Below are 25,713 nucleotides of genomic sequence, written 5' to 3' on the forward strand. Positions count from 1 at the left end.
TTATCAAAAGCTTTAGACAAAGTTAAATTAAGCTTAACCCAAAAATTTTATAGTTGACTAAGTCTTCGAATATCAAAAGGAATATAAGGAGCAATCAAATGTAATTAAAGAATTTTCTGACTAGCCCCTAGGGAACTATTTAAAATACAGAATATGATCATCTAATTTTTTAACTTCCAAACAATATCAATTAGATCAACACTACAAGAAAATACCAACTTAGGTATGTCTCTAGAGCATGTATATGGTTAAAGCTCTTATTTAATTTCTATCTCAAAATAATTTAACCAAAAAATTAACCCAAACCTCCAAAACTTGGAGACACAGATGAGTCAGCTAGCATCATAGGTATGTCTCTAGAGCATGTATATGGTTAAAGCTCTTATTTCTATCTCAAAATAATTTAAGCAAAAAATTAACCCAAACCTCCAAAACTTGGAGAAACAGATGAGTCAGCTAGCATCCTTTATGAGTAGGTTAGAATACCAAGGGAACACCCTATCTTAACCAGTTGTGAACCTAAGGTAGAATGTTAATGTCATCACCTGAGAAATGAAAGGCGCGCCTAAAGGATTTGGAAGAATATGATGAATCAGGATATGAAATGAGAAGTTATTTGTGAGTTATTCAAGTTTCACTCATTAAATACTCAATTAAATTTGTTTATTTGATTAAATAAACATTTAAATTTGACATTAGACTTGATTGTTTAAATGAAGTTCGACATTAACAACTCATAAATAACTCATATTGTGAAACCTTAAAAAGTCATATTTAATCATATTTAAGTTTGAATCTAGGATCTTATTAATATTATCTCAAACTTCTACTACTAGACTGATCCTAGTGGTTTTATTTTAAAAAATCACCTTCGTATGTCAAAAGAAATTCAATGCATTTAATCGAGAGGTAAGTTTTTCTTCACTTGTTTAAGTGAGAGTTATAAGCATTGGGAGTTTTACTCGACTATAAATATATAGGAGCTCTCTTTCATAATTTTGGGTAACCCATCTAAGAGAGAAAAGTAAGAGAATTCATTGAGTATTTCTCCTATTATACAGAATGAAATATATTATAAGAGAGTGTAATTGTCCTCTCTTTATATTTAGAGAAGAAATATTAAATTTTTTCCCCTTAATGAAAATATTTCTCTGGTTTGATTTTTCTCTTATCATTTGAGAATTTTTTCACACTAAAATATTGTGTCAATTCCAACATTTTAAAGTATAATTTTAGTTGAGATATTATTTTATTACTCTGTTAGTGTTAGACGGTTATCCAACAATAGATATGTAATTATCTATTAGTTTTAATAATGATAGGTAAATAACGACCTTTTTATGCAGAGATACTAGTATAAACCTAACTTAAATAAATTGAGTTCGTGTGCTTATCGACTAAAAGTAGGTCCTCTCTTTATTGGTAATTAGCTAATCCTAAGTATTTGTCTGAGACTGTTTATCAAGAAGGGAATTAGAGTCATTGATCTTAAATTGATTATCATAAATGTAAGTACGGATTGATTGTTATCAAACACATATAAGAAAGTAATGCATCTGATTTGCACATTTGGATGGGCAAAGATATTGTTGCACTTCAGGAATAAACCAATTACAATATCGAAACATGGGAAGGTTACAAGAGAAAATGACTTTGCAAATTAAGCTTTTCTCCAAATATTTATAGCTGATTGCGATGAAAGGAACACCGTACCGGTTCGGATTCGGATTAGATGTGGGCACAAATATTCAAGAAATTGGCGCAATTCTTCAAGAGTAGGTAATGGTGGTCCAGTGATCAATTTTGCATTTTTTTTTAAACCATATATAGTGTCTTTACAATCTAATGTTACATAAATCAAGTGTTTTTCTGTAAAAAAAAAAAAAAAAAGGTGCTTTAATAGTTATACATAAATCAAGTTAACAAAGCAATAAATGAATTTGTTGTATCAATCAATATAATTGTGAGATTCATCAATTATGAATTATGAATTTAAGATTGGTCAATGGCAACGGGGGCTACCAACAAAATTACAATGAAATTAAACACGGGGATGAATCACCCATATAGTGTCAGCTATTAGCAGTTGATCTAGTTGAGCAGGCGGTTGCTCATAGAATTCCAAATTAATAAGCTTCCATTTGACACGCCATGTTTGCTAATTCACATGCACATCTATCTGCTTCTCTATTTAAGTATGGTGCAAATCCAGATGTTTAATTAAGAAAGATTAACTTCATTTATTAATGTGCACAATATATTGTAAATTTAATTTTTGATTCTTATATATATATAAAAAATCTAAATGTTCCAGTCCTCTATTCACGAATGCCATTATATGTTGTAGTAAACTGGCACATGTAACACTGCCTATTCTTCCATCATTATTATATCGTTACTTTCTGATATTGTCTATATAATTTTTTTTTTAAGTTTGACAACTCCAAATTTAAATTGCCTCTAATAGTCATATCCAACCTTTCCATCAAACATATCCACCTGTTATAACCAATTATAAAAATATTTCTTTTACATAAATTATATTTGTACAACAAAACATACAAAGAGAAAAAATGAATTTAAATTTGAAATATAATAAATAATAAGATGAAAAAGAAAGATAAATACAAAATATAATATTATATAAATTGTTATACATGTATCACTTGTTGTCTTGTGTATAAGTATAATTTCTCAAATTATTTCGAATTGAAAGCGCGTCTTAGTAAATTGTACATTTTATCATTCATCAATTTGCTACTTTAAAAAGCTGAAGAAAATTATATTTTAATTTTAAAAAAACATTTTATTCGTACAATAATATTTATAATATTTTTTCTAACATCAATCTTCTTTATTAATATCTTATCCTCATATTTTATACTTCTCTTTTTTTTCTCTCTTTTTCCTTCCTGATTGTAATATTATAGATTATAAGAACTTATTATATTTAAATAATTTTATTATTATTATTATTATTATTATTATTATTATTATTATTATTATTATTATTTTACGAAGATACCAAACATAGCTATATAATACAGTGAACAAGTTGCATACGCATCAATATTATAATATACCATACACATTGAAATCCAGATACAATACAATATTCCACAAACCATAAACATTAAACTCCTAATATATGCTAGCACAAAGATAGCTTATACATATATATATACAATCCATACAAATTAAAATGGAATCCTAATTAATATGCAAACCTTGCACGTCGACTTAATACATAATATATATACAAATCATAAATTAGCACTTAAATCATATGTTATGTTCCTAATAGAATATACACGGCAGCAGAAGCATATTGCATTTCAATCTTTATTTTTTTAATCCTTTTCCAAATCAATGGACGAAACCATTCTCCTTCACGTCTTTCCCAGCTTTCTCATCACTCTTTTTTGCTTCTTCCTGTGCAAACTGTTCCTTCTCTTCCTTCAGCCTAGCTTCTTCTTCATCACGCTTCTTTTGTGCTTCTTCTTGATCCTTCTTCATGGCCTTCTCAAGAGATTCAATCAACTTCTTCAAGCATGTCTCCACATCATCACTCTTCGACTTAGGCATCATATCCTCAGCAACATCAGCAGGTGTCATATTGCTCTCTTCCAACAACCCCTCAACAGCATGAAACAAACCATGGTGATCAACATCCAAATAAATCTTTGCCAAAACCTTTAAAGCCTCAAAGCAACAATAAGGCAATTCGATTTTCTTGTCCATCCTTCCACTCCTAACGAGAGCAGGATCAAGCTTGTCCACATAGTTTGTCGTGAAAACAATGATCCTCTCTCCAGCAGAACCCGACCAAATCCCATCAATGCAATTCAACAAACCCGACAAAGTCACCTTACTCTCCTTATTATTCTCTTCTTCTTCGGTCTTCTTAATAGGATCTTTGGCATCCTCACTCTTTTCCTTCTCCTTTTTCATCACCCTCTTCCCAGTAAGATCAAGAGAACAATCAATATCTTCAATCACAATAATAGACTTACTTGTTGTCTCAATCAACAAAGTTCTCAACTGCGTGTTATCCTTCACAGCCGTCAACTCAAGATCATACACATCATAGTACATGAAATTAGCCATAGCAGCTATCATCGTAGATTTCCCGGTCCCCGGAGGACCGTATAGTAAATAACCACGCTTCCAAGCTTTTCCAATCTTGTCATAATACTCTTTCCCATTCTTGAAGTTGACAAGATCATATATAATCTGTTGTTTCATTTCTTTCTCCATGGCTAGGGTTTCGAACCTCGCAGGGTAAAACGAGATCGACTGTGATTTGGTGATGGTTTTGTTTGAAACCCACCAGACCTTGGCGCCTTGGAAAGTTTTTGTTATCTCTTCGTTGTCATCCATGGTGAGGGTGATGGTTTTTCTACCTAATCAAATAGTCATAGAAGGGTAAAATTCTTTTTTTTTTTCACTCAAAGCAAATAATGTTAAAAAAATATCTATTTTTATTTATTTTCCTTCTCTTTTACTTCTTTTTTTCCTTCTCTATCTAAGCATAACATAAATTCAATTTGTTGAGATTACAAGCATGATTAAGAGTGAGTTTGATGATTTAAAAATTCGTTCATGGTAATATGAATTTAAAAAATTAATATTCTCATATTTTTTATAAGCTTTAAAAAATATTTTTGAATATCATTCATGCGCAGAAAACTATTAGTCGATTATTTTATATGTATATATATATATATACAATCTAAAGTGAAGTGGATGGTGATTGTCGTTGTGATTTAATGCACGCAACTTTAGTGTAGTAACGAAACAGTTATCTAATACATATGCAAGACTAGGAAACATAAAATTTTGCTGTGAGTATTTTTACTGATAAAGTGAAGCTAATATGTGGTCCATTTTCTGCTAAACAATCGAATCCTAGTGGAACAAAGATTAAAAATAATTATTAGTTATGCACGTTATGGTAAGAGTGAGGCATGGTTGAATTTTGATAATTGACTAGCGACTAGACCTTAAGGAAAGCTCTCTAGCTTATGTGCTATAGAACTGAGTAATGGTCCTAACGGAGTGTTCAAAATCCGCATTAAATTCCTGGTTTATTAAAGATAACACAAAGAAAGTATTGAAGTTAGTTGTAAAAAAAGGTACTAAACTATAATTAAAACTAGTAGTAGTTCAAACCCAGAGGGAATCACCAGAGAACATTGTATTTAGCCTTGACAAGTCTGTAGCCATGGCCGGGATTGCGACAGCAGAAGAGTCATTTTGTGTGCATAATTAAGAGTTATATAGCAGCTAGTATGTAGAGGTATTATTGATCAAATGAGGAGAATTCAACTAATGAAACTCATAAAGAACTTTTGGTATTGCAAGTCTTGGAAACACTCTGGGGAGGTTTTATATTCAGGAATTGTGGTGTTATCACTTGTTTTCTTCATAATGGTAGGTCTTAAAACAGATAGAACTATAGGCCACATATGGTGTCATTTAGGATGAGTATGGCATGGTTAGATATTAGTAAGTGTAAGCAAAAGCCACAGGGACTTGGTGCATCTTTCTGTAATCAACGTATATATGGTACTGAATCAAGGCACTAGATACCATTTTTCTGCATAATTCTAAGTTTATAAGGCTTAGTGGTGACTGGTAGGTAAGGTTGGTACTATGTTAGTGAGGGAATGATAAGGTTGCACTATAGAACATGTGACTAATACTTAATTTTAAATTAAGTCTTATTCTTTTCTCACTTCTTAGCTTGGTGACACTAAACTATGAGATAAATAACCTTTTCTGCATAATTGGGGACTGCATATATAGGCAAAATGGAACATGTATACTAGAATAGGTTCTAGATATTCAAAGCTTGTTAATTAGGACTGCACTGCTGAACTTCTTGAGAATAGGTGTTAAAAATGAAGAGTTAGCTTCCTGTTTACTCTATACTGACTAAAACGAAACCTTTAAAATTATTTGAAGGGAGTTCTTGCAGTATAAAAACTGAATATAGAAAAGGAAAAGACTGGTTGATAGCGATACAAGAGATGATCCAGAATGTAATGAATTAAGAAAATTAAGAAACACTACTAACTGTAACATGTCCTTAATCTCTTTAACACTTTAAAGTCTCAATCTTCGAACTATAAATTAAAATAGGCAAAATAAACAACATTTATCAAGTCTCCCTATGGCCGTGGCATTTCAACAAAGTCCTAAGCCAATAATTTTAATTTTTCTAAAGGCCAAAACACAACACATTCATTAAATCATTATACTCCCACAAGCCATGCGTAACACAATTAAAATTGAGAATAAATATCAAACCATCAGTTTCCAACATCCAAGAGAGATAGAATCAACAACAATTCCAAACCATCAATAACACAAATGGCGGTGGCATCTAACATCAAATTAAATCAAATCCAAATTTTCAAATTTTTCAAGTTCATTCCACGCATTATCATCCAATCATTAATTCTATCAGAAACCACAATAGGATAGTAATCTCAAAATTAGAATCATAATAAATAGTCATAAAACAGTCCACATCATGAATATCATGAGCATGCAGATTACAACGTCAATCATATACCAAACTTGAAAAAAACAACAACATATACAATGGAATTTAGGGGCCAAATTCCATCCATTGAATCATTTTAGTGATTTTAACAAAATTAAATCACACTCCATTGTCTTTCAATAAATAATTTTTCTAAAGTATTATACGCCTAAAAATATAATGTAGGTAATTTTTCATAATTTTTCAAAACTTAAACACACGGATTAAGTTTACACTATCAACTTGGTTAATTTTTTCATAATTATGGGTTGTAAAATTGATTTGATAGTTGAAGAGAAAAGATGGAAAAAAGATATCGTGAGTTTAAATCTTTCTCTAATAAATATTTGATAGATTTTAAATTATTTATTATAAATATAAATATATTTTATATTTAATAATACTTATTTCTTATATATTTAAGTATACTATAATTTATACATTAAAATATATTAAATTTGAACTAAAATTAAGTGTATAACAAATTACAGCGTCTAGTTCAAATGATTAAATAATATGTATGGTTTATTTTAAATCTCATAATATTTAAATTTAATTTCTACAAATTAAAAAAACACGTGGCATGTGTTTATACCTATAGTCTGTTCAATTTGGGATCCTATACCTAATTTTTCACGTCAAAGTTGAAGTTGGTAGCTCTAGCTTCTATGTGCATTTTTTTTATTTATAAAAATCAAGCTTCAAGCCAAAATTTTACTTTCAAAATATATTTTTATGAAAGTAATTTTTTATCTGAAAATATTAATTAGGAGTATGGAGGGTTTTATCTTATTTTATTCATTTTTTTTTAGTTTTATTCATAAATTAATATTAATTTCTTTTCCTTTTTATTGTATTTTATATATATATAAAATACAATAAAAATGAAAATTCTAATTAAAAAAAACAAAAATAATTTATATTTTCTTAAAGAACAAAATGTTTGTTATGCTTAATATCTTTAATTTGGTTAGTTTTTGTTAATGGAAAATTTAAATTTATGATTTTTTTCTCTTCTCTATTTATCATTGTATTAATTTTATATCTCCTTTTTAAAAAAATAATTAAATATAATTTCAAATTAATTTTACTCTCAAATAAGTACTTTTATATCTTTTCATCGAAAATCCAAATATACCCTATATCAAAAGCTCTTTGAACGTGGATTTTTTGATCGAGTGAGGGCCTGGTTCCACACATGCAGCTAATCTGTGTTCGTATTCTATAACAAGATATACGAATACGATGAATTGATGTGGTACGAAAAAATTCATAACCTCACACCGTCTGCCACAGCTTTATTTTTGAATAATCCAACTAATGAAAACAAAAGTTGATTCATATGATAAGATTTATATCTGAATATGCATTTAATACCTGTTATTGACATGAAAACCTATGAATATCTGTATAGCTTTTTAAATCTTGAGAGGGTCTTGGATAATCTATACTCATTTTGTGGTGCTGGTGCTGGGAAAGGAAAAACGAGGAGAAGAGGTTTTAGGGAAGTGATAGACACGCGCAAGGAAGGAGCGTGCGATGGAGAGTTGCGAGAGTATCCAATGATTATTAGGAGATTGCGTGTCTGGTTACGAAGACACAAAGCGACACGCACGGGGGCAATCATGGGACCAGGTGGCGCAACATGACATGCCCCTGCACGTGAACTCCGATGTGTTCCCCACGTGCCTGGTTCTTCTCATACTCTAATCTCAATTTTCAAGTTTTACCCACCAAATCTTTCATGGATCTTTTGAAAGTGTCAATTCTCGTGCTTCTGGGCACGCCCTTTCTTTTTCATTCTATAGAGATTATCTTCAATTTCTGGCCATCCTTTTCCTTACTTTCAAGTTTCAACACTATTTTTCTTTTTCTTCTAATTTCACAAAGCTAGTGTGTTTAGATAAAAATAAAACTGATATGAATTACACACCCCTATACTCTTCTTTTATCCAAACATACTAAAAACAAAAACAAATGTATAGGTTCCATTATACCTTTCTGGGAAAGAGGAAATAAAATGTGGAGAGAAATTAAAATTTTAAATTTAAATTAATTGAAAATAAAAATGTTCTTTTCAGTTAAAAATGTTTACGTAGTCTTATATTATAATATGTTTTATATTTTAAAATAACAATCAATCATATTATTTTCTTATACAAAATATTAATAAATGATACATAAATATTTTAGTATTATTTATAAAAACATTTTATCGTAATTATTTCATTTTTTATAAACGTTTTACTTTTTTTAACATTTTAGACTTACCTCCACCAACATAAAGTGCTCTTCAAATAATTTTAAAACAAAAAGTATTTATAACAAATTAAATATTTAATCCATTGACAATTATCGAATATTAAAAACTTAAACTTTCTCCGAAATAATTAAAAATAAAAAAATTACTTATTATAAATCGTTTAAACTTATAATCTATTCCCACTCATCGAATCATTTCGACGCATGCATAAACGAATTCCGATTATTTCTTTTATTAGTTAGTTATAAAAAAATTATCCTTTCTTTTCTTAAGATCACCATATCTTTGTGTTGAAAAAGTAAAAGAAAATCCAAATCATACATTAATATGCCTTTTCAGGTTAAAATTTTATATATGTGTAATGTATGAAATGATTAAAAGATAATTTATTTGTAAACCTATTAAAATATACTTTTTATTTGTTAATTGAAAATAAAGTGATATTATATAAAAAATTTAAAACATATATATGATTTGTATACATTTATAAATATGTAATTTTATAATCAGTATTCATCTATATTTAAAAAATGAGATGTTACAAATGTAATTTTGTGGTAAATTGGTTTTCAATTATGTAGAATTTTGTATATTTTAACCTGCTTAATGAAAATATAAGACCTATTAGAGTATCTCATTGGGAGTTATTTACAGGGTACCCCATAATTAGAATTGATGTGATAGCTCTTATTAAAAATTGTTATGTATATAAGAAAACAGTTAATTCTTAATTGTTGTGTATATAAGAAACATTTCTTAATTAATAGTTATCAAGAATTGTGTGACAATTTTAAAACTTGTTTTTGTGACTATTTTAAAACCAAAATTTGTGTTCTTAAAATTTGCACCATTAAAGAAAAAATAATACTTGTTGGAGTGCTACTGTTGAGAATGCTCTTAAATTAATGAAATATCGCAATTATTAAAAAAAATGGAATAAGTATTTTTTTTCATAAAGAGATGAATCACCACCGGTAGAAAAATAATTTAAAAAACTATTTAATTGATATTTTCAAACGCATCACTAGTAGTAAGAAAAACATATGATCAATGAAATATCAACGAAAAATTCCAATGATATCGATCTGTTCATATCTCAGCAGTAGCTACTTATATCTGCTATATAAGATGCTGATAGAAAGAAAATAAAAAACTCTTCATAAAAAATCTCAAATACTAGCAGTTGTATTTGTTGTACAAAGATTGTCTGCAATTCACCCAATCATGGTATATGCTCATTTCAAAACCAATGCATTCCACATAAATAATGAATAATGCGTAAGAACACGAGAACAGGGAGGGATAAAGTACTGGGGGCGTAAGAATGATACCATTTGCTATAAAAAAAATTATTGATGAAATAATATAAATGAAAACTTCAATTTAATTATTTAATCAATAAACTTTAAACAATTAATTTTCTACTTTTAACTTCTACCCTTATATTTATTGCTTACTTTAAACAAGTTTTCATAATCATTGAATTATTTTTTTATTCTGTATAAAATCATATCACATTTTCACAACTCGGATTTATTTATGTATACATAGTACAATAGCTTTTGCAATTATACATAGAAATTAATTATTATATTTTTCTGACTATAGAATTATGTTTTTTTTTCTTCAAACAATTAATTTGATTAGAGTAATCTTTTGCATGTACATTATTAATCAATCAAATCGTTATCACCGACCTTATTTATGAAATATAATTCCTATTGACCTTAATCAAACACAATTAAAACGGTGCTTTCCTTTATTAGCCATAGGTATAATTTGCCCCCTGTTCTCCGTTAATGATGAAACTTTTAACTTGATTGAGCGTTGGTTTTGAAATTTTGACTTAGTATATATAGCACGTTAAAGCTTCAAACTATCGAAAACCTGGAAGTTACTATGGGATATAATTATAATTTACAAACAGCATTGAATTGTGAACAATGTCAATTGACCACTACTGTTAACCGGGTGGACATGTTTTTATTTTCAACAACATTGAAAAAGGAGTTAGAGGAATCATTATTTTTTTTTATGGTATAGCTATTGATATGATTTGTGAAACATTAATGGTTTGAATTTTACATACAGAAGGTGGGGGAAAATGAAAGAAAAATCTAGTCATTAATTATCTTTTCGGGTATTTTCATATGATCAATTGTGAAACATTTATTAGTTTCAGTTCCTATAGGAATCAAAATACACTGCTATAATTCTAAAAGAATTATATTAAATCTAGATGGTTAATGATCTTACGTTTTATAATATCATATTATATACAGTAACTTTAATATATTTTATGTAATTAATCAATTATCTTCAATCATTCAATTAAATTATTGAATTTAATTTAATTGATTCTATGATTTATTTAAGAGCACTTATATACTGTATGATTTGTTTAATGTTTTAATTTAATTTTTTATAAAATTATTAATAAATTGTTTTTCTTTTTTACACTTTCCCCAATTATATATATATATATATATATATATATATATATATATATATATATATATATATATATATAACGTTAATTTTGAATTATTTTATTGTACTCAATTAATTGAATTTTTAACTTAGGTAAATTTATTAAATTATTTGAATTATTATTTTTTTGATTTATTATGTTTCTTAACTGTTATTTATATATAAAAGGTGCAGTGAATTAAATCCGTTAAAAATACTAAAAAAATACGAGGTGGAGAATAAATGTAATATTATAAACGAGAATTTTGAACAAAATTTTCTTTAAGAGAATTTAAAAAAAAAACATTTATTGTTAGTAATGATTAAAGTTGAAATATTTAATTTCTTAAATTAACTAAAATTTTGTGTGTGTGTATATATATTAAAAATTATATATATATATATATATATATATGTAAATAAATTTTTTATGTAAACTCAAATATTATTAAATTATAATTATTTTAGAAAAAATTATAATTTTAATATAAAACAAAGCTCATAGAACCATTGAATTCATCTTATTTTTAATTCTCTAGAAACATAAATAGAAGTTTTGATAGTTATTATAAAGCTAACAATTTTATGATAATGGTGATTTATAATTTAAAATTAGATAATAATTTAAAAAATTATACTTTTAAATTTTAATATATTGTTTATTTTTTATTTGATTATTAAAAAAATGTAAGATGCGAAATTTATTAAATAGTTTGGTAGCATATCAAATAAAAATTGTAAAATATAATAATTTAACTCAGAATTAATTAACCTACAAATAAAATCAGCTAAAAGGTGATTAATACACATTTAACCTTACATTTTTTTCTCAAAAATATATTATTTTAAATTTCTAAAAGAGAAATTTTTTGAGAGGCACAGTTTGTACATTTTAAACTTAACATCATCGATCAATGTGCCCAATTGAATATTCACCAAAAGAAAATTGTGCCTAATTGAACAATTATATATTGTGAGAACATAGTTTGTAATTTTAGGATCCGTTTGATAGAATAAAAATAAATGAAATGATTTTTTTAAAATTAAAATAAGACACACCTTTGTTATTTTTTCCTCTCTTTCTTTTTAAATAAACGGACACTAAATTTTTTTAGTGTAGATTTAGTTTGATCTATAAATAGCATTTTTAACAATATTATGGTTGAGTTGTGTGTTGTTATGATTCTGAATCACAAATTATAATTTTAAGCAAAATTAAAATAAAATTATAACTACGGTAGTAATACAGTACATATCAGTAGTATTTTCTCTTTGTTCATTAGCATTGAAACTTCAGAGAAGAGAAAATTATTCTTGTGGCCATGAAAAATCAGCGACGGCGAATGAAACTCACGCGCCGCCGCTACTTGTGGGGGTTCAACTCTTCCTACCTGCAACTGTTATGCCTCGTGATTTGGGGCTGCATGCCATTGAAAACCCATGCTTAACGGGACCCACACTCCTTTACAAAATCCGCTATGCGATCCATCTTTCTATCACTGTGTCCTCAGTGCCTTCGATTAAAATTTAAATTATTTTCGAATGTGATGCAGGAACAAATTAATATAAAAAATATAAATGTTCAAAAATACTGTAAATTAATTTTTTAAATTAAAATATTTTAAAAATAATTTAATAATAAATTATATTTTTGAAAATTAACTTATTATTAAGTTATAAAACTTATATTAATTTTTCAGTACATTTTTTGAAGGATTAATTTATTGTATTTTTTATGCATTAAAATTTAAATTTTTTATCTTCTAAAAATTAGTTTGTCATTATATTACACTGACTAAATTAATTATTTACCCTTACCATTTCCAATTTTTTTAATATCATTCATATCGCAAAATACTAATAATAAATAAATTATTTCAACACTTATTTATTATTAAAAAGGCAGTTTAATTTAAAAAAATAATATATTTATTATCATAGCTCAAACGTGCATTCACTCCACAGCACTCATCATCTCCATGATGAGGCGATGATGATGCTTCCAAGCATATCACGTGAAGCAAGCAAATGCACCTCCTCAAAACCCTTCCTCTTTCTGGTCAACATTCTTACCGAAAAAGCAGCTGTTTTTCATCAACAGAACTAGTTAAAGCTAATTAAACTCTTGCTTAACCACACTAATCCTAATCCCCAACACTAACCAGTAACTAACCACCCCACATTGGTTAAAAACGAACCATGGTTAAAATATAACCTGACTTAGACTTGAAGAATCCAAAAAGCATAATATTAAAATGCTTAGTATAGCCATTTAAGTCATGATTGAGCCAATTTGTCACTCTGACCCAGGTCATAATTAACTCTGCACCATCCATTAACTATTTTTTGCTGTGTCTATATATATTTATAGTTCCATCCATCAGTTTCCCCTGCACTGAAAAAAAGTGAAAAGGCTGTTACACACACTGCCACCAAAGAGGCCTTTTTCCTCCATTTTGACGTGCCCCAAATCAGAGTTTTTTCTTTCCACACACACACACACTGGTGGTTGAGTGGTTCTTCTCAAAATGGGTGAGAAAGATGATGATTTTGGGTTGAGTTTGAGTTTGAGTTTGGGGAGAGTGAACCAACAACAACAACACCCTCCTCCTTTGAATCACATGCACCAGCCTCAACAACTACAACCTGTTCCCATGAATCACAATAAGACTCTCTTTGGTGATTTGTCTCAGTTACCAGGTACGAGATTTTTATTGTTCCTTAATTTATTTTTCTAATATTTTTGTTTGTAGATGATTCCCCCAAATCTTTTTGTTGGTATTTTCTCACCAAATTTTTGTTGGGATATTTTGTCATCAAAAGTTATCACCAACAGTTTTCCTTTGTTTATTATCTCTTCGCTCACTCTATTTTTTTTCAAAAAAAAAAAAAAAAAAAAACTTTTGGAAACTCGAACCTTTGTTGGTTATCTAATATCTAACTCATGCAATCAATAACCCAACTCAGATCCAAGTTCTACCCTTTGCACAAGGTTTTAGAAAACGCTCACCGACTATTTTTTTGGTTGCAATGTCAATTTTTTTTTATTTGTTATTATAATGCTGTGATTGCATCACTCACTTTTTCCCACATTTATCAGCAATTCCTTAGCATAAGTTGGATGATGATCATATTGTAATGGCAACTGCAATTTAAAACCTTACCTTCACATTTCTTTCTCTGTTTTTTTTTCCTATAAAACATTTTTAATCAATTATACGACCCAATTAAAAATTACAAAAACTTATCATTTTTAATTTATTATTCTCAAAGATAATATATATATATATATATATATATATATATATATATATATATATATATATATATATAAACAGGATTCATGAAATGTTATATAATTTCTCAATACGCGCATTTTTTTTCATTTCTATTTTCCAAATCCGAGGTATCCAAGTGTTTGTACAGAAACACCCTTGGCTATGCTCTTTAATTACAAAAACTGCCATTCCCTGAATAAACCATTGTGGAACTCACCTGCAACTGCATGTAGCAGACCGGAGCTCCGAAATGATACGAGGAATCGACGTCAATTCGGCGGCGGAGTGCGACGGCGTTTCCTCGCCGAACAGCGCTGTCTCGAGCGTGAGCGGCGGCGACGGCAAGCAGAGCGAGAGGGACGACGATAATAATGCTGCCGCCGTGGCCGGTGAGAGGACCTCGTGCTCGCGAGGGAGCGACGATGACGACGGTGGTGGCAGCGATGCCTCGAGGAAGAAGCTGAGGCTGACGAAAGAACAGTCCATGGTGTTGGAAGAAACGTTCAAGGAGCATAGCACGCTGAATCCGGTAAGTTAGTGGCATTTCTGTAATTCCTTGCATGTGTAAGGGTATTTTTGGTATTATAACTATTATTGTTATTATCATAAAAGAGACTCTTTCTCTCTTTATCTAAAAATAAAATAAGAGAGATAAAGAAAAAGGATTTAATAGAAAATGAGTGAAGAGTTATTTTGAAACTAGGCTTTTTTATGGATTGTTATTCAGAGGTTTTTTATATGCTATTATTTGTTAAAAAATATCTAAGTTTCACGCCGGTTGTCTCGTTTGTCTCGTTCTTTGAAGTGCATAAAATCTAACATCATTAAACATAATAGTGATATAGTTTGTGATATTAATCAAAGAGTAAAAAATAGTCTTAAAAATTGGAGACAAAAAGTGATTATCACACTATCATAATTTTTATAAATATAAATTATGAATTATAATTATTATTTTGTTTTCAATTTTAGAAACGGAAGCAAGCGTTGGCAGAGGAGTTGAATCTGAAGCCCAGACAAGTAGAGGTGTGGTTTCAGAACAGAAGAGCAAGGTGAGGTTTAAAATAATTAATATTTGAATTAAATTATTTGTTGACTTTATATTCCCTTTTTTTTTTTCTTTTCAGTTGTAACGTTCGTCGTCTTACCTAAGTTGGCACGTGTTTTCTGATATGTTGAAGCCTAACTGAGGTGGATTAAACATAAAATATGAAAATTAATGTGGTCACAAAGGTGCTATTTTCGATTTTCGATAAATTATTTTAAAATTGTCGTATTAGTGAATGGTTTGAAAATTTATTTTCACAAATTTCAAGCGTTAAATTTTGAATGAGGGGTTGAAATCAACTACTATCTCCTTTCAGTTTTTGTTGTTAGTTTTTTTTTTTTTGCAAGTATTATTTTTTTATTGAAGGGACAAAGTATGAATTCTTGACTGAGATGTACATGTGGTATGGTTTTGTTGTTCCTCGTCAATGTTAATTATTAGTATTCGAACTGTTAAATGCAATCAAAGCAACTTTAGCATAACGTCAAAATAAATAATGGGTTTCACTACCCCCTCCTTCGACAGTGATCAATGACACAATTATGTTTACAATAAATCTAAAGTTAGCAATAATCATGTGACAAAATTAATAATAAAAATAATGGGGATGTCAAATATCAAAACATGGATAGTGGATAGTACGAATGGCCATACAAATATAGTATAGTAGTGAGGAATTTGGAAATAGAAGTTTGATATTTGGATGTTGCATTTATTCAAATTTTTTATGAGATGTGGCAAATGGTACATTGGTTGTTGATGGCGTGTTTCTGTTGTTACTTTGGGCTATTCACGTTGTTGTAAGTTTGGTGTATATTATTCTTTACATGGAAGGGAATAATATGAACTCTAATCTAATGATTTTAGTTCAATAAACGCAGGACCAAGTTGAAGCAAACTGAAGTGGATTGTGAATACTTAAAGAGATGCTATGAGAATTTAACTGAAGAGAATAGAAGGTTGCACAAGGAGGTCCAAGAGCTTAGGGCATTGAAATTATCCCCACAAATGTACATGCATATGAACCCTCCCACCACTCTTACAATATGCCCTTCTTGTGAGCGTACTCACTCCTTTGCATCCTCCTCCACTGCCACCATCCACTCGGCGGTGGCGGCCACATCGAGCAATCGCAAACTGTTCGGCACAAACATCCGGCTGCCCGTGTCCTTCAACACTCGGCCATTTGAAGGCCCAATTCCTCGGCCATAATTGGTTGAGGCCTGAGGACAATGTGATATTTATAATGATGTCTAGACATTTTTAATTACTAGACATGTATGCATGGAAAAAAAATCAAATTGCAACGGAACACCAATTTGTGGTTTTTGTTAGGAATCAAGGATATGAGTTTGGACTTGGTTAAGTCTTCAGTGAAGGGTTGTTCTATTTTGTGTATGCTATAAGTTATAGCTAGTCAACTTCAGGATTTGTGTAGGGTAGATATGTTACCGGCGAGGTATGGTTTGAGTGGGGTAAGATTTTCATATGCCGAATAGTACTAGCATTTATTAGTTTAGACTTATAAAAAGAAGAGAAAGAGAATCCGAATCTGTGATGTTCTCATCAAATTGGAGATTAACGTGGAGGAATGATTGTGATTTCTCAATTGGAGTTTTTTGTCTACCTTTGCGTAGATGTCCTAGAACTACAGATGTAAATAAATAAATAAATAAACAATTTTTCCTTCAGATTCCATGAAGGAGTAGCTATATATTTTGCCTAATTAGAAAATCATTTAATTTGCCTTTCTAATTGAGGAATTTTCATGAAGGAGTTATGAATCTCTCAATTACTAATTGTTTTGTCTATTTTTGCCAGTGTACTAACTGGGATTTAGTGTTATTTTGTTCATCTTTCACTCATTCTCAAGATATTCTAGAAGTAGTTTTTAATAGTTGTTCCATTCAAAATTGAACAACTAAATTTTTTAGTAATTTATAGAGAATTTAAACTCACTTTCCTAAGAAAGATACAAGTTCGTTCAAAATCTTTGAATATGTATACCAACGCACGTTGGCTACAAAATTAGTTTAGTTGCTGAGAGAATGCAAAGAAGGATGTGGCTATGCACTAATATAAACGGTTATATCACATGATTTCGAAAGTTTAAAGTTTTAAAGGAGGCACAAAAAAGCACCCAAAAAAATTGTGCCAAGACCGCATATTTTGGATCATTGGTTACATCAGGAGTTCGGTTTGCTTTTTACACATTTGATGCATTGCTAGCTAATAGTGTTGGTCAAGAGTTTACTGTAGTTGTCTTGATGAGCTAAAAAAGGATCTAAGATGTTGGAAGTTGCCACATGCCACATGAAAAATGTATGTAAAATAAGTTATATCATATGATAAAAAAAATAAAGGAATGCAGTAATATTCTTTCTAACTCACTCTACTATTATTATTTTTATCTTAAATGATGGATTTTTAATATGTGAAATGTACTTTATATCTTTTGGTTATTGAAGAAAAGGAAAAGAAGGGGTACTTAAGAAAACACTCCTCTGATTTTTCTCTCATATATGGTCAGTTTTAAAAAATTACATGAGACTCAGTTGTAAACCACTTTCTTTTTGTCACCGGCAATCACCGAGGGAAGCATTACATATTTTCCACTTTTCGTTCCCTCCTTTATCAAATCTTCTGCATTCCGCTCCAACAAACCATTCGTTAAAGATAAATTTGTGAATCTTTGTTCATGAAGAAAAAGATGATAGGATATGGTGGATTTGTAAGTTATGTAGTTACTTTTTCTGCTATATGAAAAAGTGAATCATTTAAATTACAATATAAATTTTAAATCTAAAATATAGTTTTAGATTTATAATGAATTTATGTTATAAAAGATATTTGTTTATTATAATTTTAACTATATAAAAATTTTCATCCTATATAATACATAAATTAAAATACTAGTATAGTTAAAATATAAAATAAAATCGACACTTTATCTTTTAAAGTGAACATTACACTTCTAAGAACCCAAGAGTTTCAATACAACCCAAGTGCGGTATGCACTGATGACATCAAAATTTCATGGTTAGACCCTGTCGGTCCAATGTCTAACGACTTAACAGCTCAAATTGATAAACAAATCAGCATAAATCCAAAAGAAAATTAGGCAAAACAAAAATAGAGAAATATCTTTAAAACAGAAATTAAAAAAAATACGAAATATAAGTGCACACACATCACTTATTCATACACGAGGATAACAGTATTCATAAATTGAGACTCAATAAAAGGACATGAAGAAAAGCACAAGATTAGTCTTAATCCTAACAAGTAACAAATAAACCACTAAACTCTCTTCTTCATTGACTTGAATATAAAAGCCCTTACAAATACAGTTATTAAATATGTTGCAATACTTAGAGGCCTGAGCGGCACAATAAAACCATCCTAGAATCAATCAAGGTCATGCAAAAGTTGTATTCCTTAAAATGATGTCGAATAATATATAAGCACTTCAACATATTAAGGTAGTTTGACATTTTTAATGTTAAAAACAACTTAAAATGTAAGTTTAAAAAAATATCTTAACAAGCACAGTTAACAATGCGTTAATGCGCAGCAAGTTCCTTTCGGATTTAAGTCCTAATTAAGTATGGTTGACAATTTAGTAACTTCAATCTCTAACAAAAAAAGTTACAATTTGCCAACATATATCTGAATTCTAGCTCTTAATGCATCAAACTAAGATAAACAAAGGCAATCAATCTTCACAGTGCCAAGATAACCCATGATTGACAATTTATTCACGTCAACCCCCACTGTTGAAGCATTTACTGCACAGTTTTGGGATGATGACAAACAAAACTAGTCCATTTACATAATTCTGTGATCTGTGAGTTCCAAAGGCATAATGTTGTGGCAGTGTTTCCCTTTTCTGAGAGTTCTTGGATGTGTCCATTATCATTTTGTTTGTGCACAGTGGCTATCTGTCATGTCTGTTTGGTAAGGCGTTACTCTCCTGATCTTGCATGTGTATTCCCATCAACTGATTGCCTCAAAATCAGTGTAGCTAGATGCAACAACAGTCCTTGACCTAGTTATATTAAATTGAGACTATGTCTGCTGTGGAATTGATGAATGATGACTTTGAATGTGGTGTTGTCGTTTTTGAGAATAGTTAGCCCCCTATGTGTTGTTATCAAAATTGATGTATATTCCTGCTTTTCCTCTATCTTTGCTCACATAGTTAATAAATTGTTAGCATGCCTATTTATGAGAGTAGATGAATTGAATATTAAAAGAACATACCAATAGCTTGCTTGTAGGTAACGAAACTGGATTCCCATTTTGAACTGAACTAGTACTGCATCAAATATAGTAATAACCTGATAGTGCTGATCTTTAACTATTTTTTTATATATATTTCTCATGCTTTACTTTGATATATTAATACATAAATTAGAAAACATTTTGTAGGGTTAAGATCTCTGCAGTTTAAAATTTAACTGGAGAAGATCTTGACAGTGTGTGAAATTATCTTGTTTCCACCTACAGGATAACTCTAATCAATTATCATACCAGACTGTGTCTTTGCTTAGCAAGTTCTTCGGTTACATGTACCAAAAACTTAAGTCCACACAAATTGCATTTGGAAGCTTTTATCGGATAACCGTTAGCCTTATTCCTCTTCTGGGTGTCTCCTCAAATTGGACCAGCAAAGTTTCTGGGCTACAATCTAGGCCCGTTAGAGGAATAAATCGTGTATTTTATATGTTGGAAGATTATGTATCCTTCCCAGAATAACAACCAATTCACTAGTCATTTTAGTACATTAATAAAATCATTTGCATGTACTATTGGTGAACATAGTCATCAAGCTTGAAGTTGTTAAGTGCGATAATTCCTAATTTCCTATAGCATAAAAGCATCCGATTCCAGTGAGCTCCCACTTTCAGCATGAGCAGCTCACAGGATAATGATCTCCATGCTCACTTCAAATATTGCCTCATCAGCATCCCACACCAAATAGATGTCCATTTATCACCTAATTACTGGTTTTCCAAAAGCTCTTGAACATCATGTCAATGTTACACAATTTAACAGAAGTGCCCAAAAAAATAGAGTCAAATTTCGAAAGACAATAGGTCTACGCATTCAACTAACAAAGATGAGTCTATTTAGTAATGATAAGACTCATATATCAAAGATGTAAATTCGAATCCTACTTTTCGATGTGAAAACTCCATTGATAGATAATTCATAAATATCAAATATTTTTTGAGTCCTGACCTGTCCTACTAATCCTGATAAATTCTAAAATTCATCTCTTCTAGACTTTTATTTAATCGAACATAAAAAGAGGTCTACACATTCAAGAATAATATATTTGGGCTGGGCCTGTGCCCTGTGATGACCCAAATCTCAAAAAGAGTTCCAAAAAAGGGTGAAACTCAAACCAAAAAGACAAAGGGTAGATATGTCATTAAAAGCAAACGATCATGATTGACAGTGAAACCTTTTGAATTCTGCCCCACTACGTTGGACAATTACAATCACCTTAATCTTTTCTTTTTATTTATCTTGCTTGTGTTGTCCCCAGATGAATTTTTCCTTGTCCTCAAAGTGCTTCCTTTCTTCATTCCCCATCTCACACACAACAAACACATTCACACCACAGAGCAAAGGGAGAGAGACTGGGAGGGACTCACCTCACCTCACCTCACTCACTCATCAATGGCAGATTCAAGCCCTTACACCAAACCCCATTTCCCACTTTCCGACCACAGCTCCCGGATCCAACCAAAACCCACCAACCAAGGTAAGTCTTGCTCAGGTTTCATCCTTAAAGTTCTATTCTTGGCACTGTTTGTCGCTGTTCTTCCACTTTTTCCCTCCCAAGCCCCTGACTTTGTGAGCCAAACCATACTCAACAAGTTCTGGGAGCTTCTCCACCTTCTCTTCATTGGCATTGCTGTCACCTATGGTTTGTTTAGTAGAAGAAATTCAGAACTTGACACCACACACACAGAATTAGAAACTACTCACTCTAGTGCCAATGATTCCACTGCTGCTGCTCCTAGTTATGTGTCCAAAGTGTTTCCTGCTTCTTCCAATATTTTTTATGATAATGGGTGTGATAACGAAAATGGAAATTCTTGTGAGGTTGATGAGAAGATGGTGCATTGTTGGAATAATCAGTACTTTGATGGGGGGCCAGGGGGTGTGTGCTCCAATGGGGGTGGTACTGTTGGTGTTTTTGATGAACAGTACAAAACCCATTTGCCAATTTCTGAAGATAGTTTTGGTTATTCTGTTAGATGTGATGGGAATGGAATTGGAACCGGTGTGGTTCAAGCTTGGAATTCTGAGTACTATCATAGTGAGCCAGTGGTGGTTGTGGCTCAACCAAACTGCAACACCGGTGAATGTGGGGAGGTTGTTGATTATAAACCTCTAGGGCTACCGATTCGCAGTTTGAGATCGGTTGCTAGAGATGTAGATAGTTCTAGATATGCCAATGAAAGTGATTCCAGTTCAGTTTCAAGGGGTTCTTCTAGCGGATTGGGTAAGAGCGGAGATAGGGAATTTGGGGATCTGGGTCCTTCCAATTTGGAGAAAAAATTTAATGATGCTGCTGCTGCTGGTGGATCAGCTTCTGCGATTCCCTGGTGCTCAACGAATAGATGGACGGAAAGGGAGAAGACATTTGGCAATGTTACCAGTCCTTCGCATTTTAGGCCACTTTCAGCTGATGAAACTAAATTTGAAGCACTCAGTTCAGGGTCTATGCAGTCAACAACATCTTTCTCTTCCCATACCAATATGTATTCTTCCTTGGATTCGATTTTGTTGGATAATATGAACTTTCAAGAGGAAGAGATGAGGCTAAAGGAAGCTTCCTATGTTTCTGCCTCAGAAAAGATGAATTTTCAAGAGGAAGATGTAGGGCAAAGGAAGACTTCCTTTGTGCCTGTTTCAGAAATTATGAATTTCCAAGAGGAAGATATGGGACCATGGAAGACTTCCTATGCGCCTGCTTCTGAAAATACAAATTTTCGAGAGAGAGATTCGAGGAAGAAGATTTTCCAGGGGTCTTCATCAAGAAATAGAAAGATGGCAACTAAAGGAAAATATGGTGCTGCTTCTTTTCCTTCACATTTCAGGCCAATGTCAGTTGATGAAACTCAATTTGACTCACTCGGTTCAAATTCAAATGCTTTTGAGGCTGTGAGATCCTTCTCTTCCAACGCAAGAATGTATTCTTCCTTGGATTCAATTTCATCAGATATGGACTTCCAAGAGGAAGATATGGGACAAAAGAAGACTTCCCATATGCATACTTCAGAAAATATGAATTTTCAGGAGGACATGGGACACAAGAAGACTTCCTATGTGCATGATTCAGAAAATGTGAATTTCCAAGAGGAGGATATGGAACAAAAGAAGACTTCCTATGTGCCTGCTTCAGAAAACAGGAATTTCCAAGAGGTGGATTTGGGAAAGAGTTCCCAGGTGTCTTCTTCTGGAAATGGAATGATTGAATCTAAAGGAAAATATGCGGGTGATTCCCGTCCTTCGTATTTCAGGCCAATGTCAGTTGATGAAACTCAACTTGAATCACTCAGCTCACGGTCTTTCCAGTCTATGGGATCTTTCTCATCTCAGTCAAGTTTATGTTCTTCCCTGGATTCTGCTTTGTCAGAGAATATGAACTCGCCAAAGGAAGAACATGGATCTTCTTCAAGTTCACCATCACCTTTGGCTAGGAGGAATGGTGAAGCTTCATTGCAAGCATTTCAAGCTCGTGGATATACTAATGGTTCCTCACCACCGGATGACATAAAGAGCAGTTTGAATGGTGAATTGAGGGGTTTAAATGAGATTGAAGGTGAGGATCCCCCTGGCAAAAAAGAGTCGCGGATACATGTTTTGCAGTCGGACTCAGAAAAGCCTGCAAGAGTAGCAAAAGCTCCATCACAAGGAAAATCGGTCAGAACAAGAAGAGCCAGTGGCCTGACTTCAGGGACAATGAGAATAGGAGAAACATCTAGCAAGCAAACTGATGAAAAGGGTGAAAAGAACGGTAATAATGTTGAGTCAGTAATGAGAAAAGATAGAATGAAAAGTAGAGAACCGGACCTTCCATTGAAAGGAGTCAGCAAGAAAACTCTGGATTCTTATTGTCCTAAGCCTGAGATTAAATTTTCCAATCATCATAGGAGAGATAAACTAGAGTCATCCAAAAATTTATCCAAGCAAGATTCGGATATCGAGCTTGAGAATACTCAGGTGAGCTCATATGAAAATGGGGTACCTGAATGTGTCAATGATTCAGATCTGGATTCTGAGGTGGATAAGAAAGCTAGTGAATTTATAGCCAAGTTCAAAGCTCAAATCAGGCTTCAGAAAATAGGATCTATTGAAAGATCAAAAGAGCAAAAGATCACTCAAAACAAGATTAGGTGATTTGTAAACTATTGTGCTCCAATTGTTTCTAACCCAATGAACACAGAGTTCATCAGAGAGAGATCTTGTGATATTATGTTTCATTGAGTTTCCTTCATTTTAGGAGATTTGATTTTCTTCTTATGTTTTTGCATAACTGATGAAGTTCAAATTCTGTCATTTTGTGGCAGCAGGTCTTCCACTTATTTATTTTCACATACAACAAAATATTTATGGATATCACTTTTGGTGCCACTGTTTCTTTCTCAAGTTAAAATACACCATATGAATTTTTTTGTTAGTTTCTATTGTGCCTGAAGTTGTTACTTTTCAGCAGTCTCTTCATCTAACTGGTTTCAATCATGTATTTGTTCCTTGCCATGCCTAACCGCTTATGTTTTTTAGGAGAGTTGATCTTTGACATGATATCATAGTTTCTATGATCGAGTGGTATAGTGAGCTTATGCATACTTTATACTTCAAGTGTGCAAAGATAGAGTTGGTCTTACATGAGGGCCTCAGTTAGAGCTTTAGTCAATTTTATGCATTCACTTAACATTTTAAACTCTAGGAGAGATATCTGGATATATTTTTGTCTCTTTGCTTGAAGACCAATAAAAAATCATGTCGTAATTTAGAATTTTACATAGCATTGAGATAAATTTGGATTTTCACTATAGAAAGAAGATGCTGTTAGATTTAAGAGTTCACCTCTTGACTCCATTAGTATTTGCAAGCAGTTTTGTTTTGTGTTAGTTTGTTTTAATTTGATGTATTAAACAAATAAGCATGTGACTTGAATAAGGTTTATCTGTCATCATGGAATAAAGAGCAAGGTGAGGCAAAGGTGGTAGATGGAAGACCTTCTTTTCCTTTTATACCAAAGAGGTGCATAGAAGATTAGCATATTGTGTGTTGCTTAGGTGGAAAAGCCAAGATTCGCCACTAGTTTATTTATAAAAGGGAAAAATGCATGTTAGTCACCTAATGTGTAGGTCATGTGCGAATTAGTCCTTAAAGTTTTAAAAAGTGTAAATTAGTTTTCTAAAGTTTTGTAAACAACTTAAAACGGATCCTTTATAACATAAATCAAGTTCTGACATCTTAGAACTAAAATGTCTTTACATTTGAGGTATCATTTTGTTGATATATTAATTATCAAATAAAAAATATATTTATTGATGTTGGAACTTGTTTAATTTTTAAGCACGGGTAGTTTTTCTTTTCAAGCTCTAAATTGTTAAACTTTTAATAATAAATTATTTTAAATATAAAACAATCTTAATGTAAATACATTTTTTGATAAAATGTTAGTGCTGAAAATTAAAATTACTAGTTGACAATTTATAAACCTAAATTCTTTTGAAATAACTAAAGAAATTATTCATTTTTATAAACCTAAAAATATAAAGAAAAAAAATCTCTTTCAAAAATTAAAATGTTTTATTGATATAGAATGTCTACGTTAACAAAATTCTTTATTCTAGAAGGAACTAAATTCTTTTAAGTATGTTAATTAAGATTTAATTTCTAATTGTGTATAAAAATTATATTTAAAAAAGTTAACTTAACTTGATGGTTTTACACCTTAAAAGAAAGGCACCTTCAACTATCTGCTGAAAATAGCTTTAGTACACACACAAATATAACATTTAACTAAATTATGACAAATTCTTTTTCTGATGGAACTTCTTTTTGAAAAAGT

General features: G+C 30.9%; 3 protein-coding genes across 4 annotated transcripts; 2 read left to right on the top strand and 1 right to left on the bottom strand.

Annotated features, from left to right (window-relative positions):
- Positions 1 to 3,366: 3,366 nt before the first annotated feature.
- Positions 3,367 to 4,392, bottom strand: LOC100796308 (AAA-ATPase At3g28580). Its single transcript, XM_026123623.1, has one exon. The coding sequence runs from the start codon at positions 4,378 to 4,380 to the stop codon at positions 3,367 to 3,369; it is 1,014 nt and encodes a 337-aa protein (XP_025979408.1). The 5' UTR covers positions 4,381 to 4,392.
- A 9,198-nt stretch (positions 4,393 to 13,590) lies between these two features.
- On the top strand, positions 13,591 to 17,322 carry LOC100804456 (homeobox-leucine zipper protein HAT3). Of its 2 annotated transcripts, none has more exons than XM_003534420.5 (4): positions 13,591 to 13,982; positions 14,797 to 15,089; positions 15,533 to 15,612; positions 16,490 to 17,322. In XM_003534420.5, the coding sequence occupies exons 1-4, from the start codon at positions 13,811 to 13,813 to the stop codon at positions 16,818 to 16,820; spliced, it is 876 nt and encodes a 291-aa protein (XP_003534468.2). In that variant the 5' UTR covers positions 13,591 to 13,810; the 3' UTR covers positions 16,821 to 17,322. The 2 variants fall into 2 exon arrangements, with proteins under 2 accessions (XP_003534468.2, XP_006587771.2); XM_006587708.2 differs by having other exon boundaries at positions 13,599 to 13,982; positions 14,794 to 15,089.
- A 3,810-nt stretch (positions 17,323 to 21,132) lies between these two features.
- Positions 21,133 to 24,292, top strand: LOC102664801 (uncharacterized). Its single transcript, XM_006588262.4, has one exon. It carries the CDS (start codon positions 21,297 to 21,299, stop codon positions 24,027 to 24,029), a length of 2,733 nt encoding a protein of 910 aa, XP_006588325.1. The 5' UTR covers positions 21,133 to 21,296; the 3' UTR covers positions 24,030 to 24,292.
- The last annotated feature ends 1,421 nt before the right edge of the window (positions 24,293 to 25,713 follow it).

Source organism: Glycine max, chromosome 9 (assembly GCF_000004515.6).
Source record: "Glycine max cultivar Williams 82 chromosome 9, Glycine_max_v4.0, whole genome shotgun sequence".
Lineage (NCBI taxonomy): Eukaryota > Viridiplantae > Streptophyta > Magnoliopsida > Fabales > Fabaceae > Glycine > Glycine max.

Excerpts from the sequence above, each read along its gene's own strand:
- LOC100796308 (XM_026123623.1), bottom strand. The coding sequence starts at position 4,380 with ATGGATGACAACGAAGAGATAACAAAAACTTTCCAAGGCGCCAAGGTC.
- LOC100804456 (XM_006587708.2), top strand. The coding sequence starts at position 13,811 with ATGGGTGAGAAAGATGATGATTTTGGGTTGAGTTTGAGTTTGAGTTTG. Across the intron at positions 15,090-15,532 it reads AGCATAGCACGCTGAATCCG|AAACGGAAGCAAGCGTTGGC; the intron begins GTAAGTTAGTGG and ends TTTCAATTTTAG. Across the intron at positions 15,613-16,489 it reads TTTCAGAACAGAAGAGCAAG|GACCAAGTTGAAGCAAACTG; the intron begins GTGAGGTTTAAA and ends CAATAAACGCAG.
- LOC102664801 (XM_006588262.4), top strand. The coding sequence starts at position 21,297 with ATGGCAGATTCAAGCCCTTACACCAAACCCCATTTCCCACTTTCCGAC.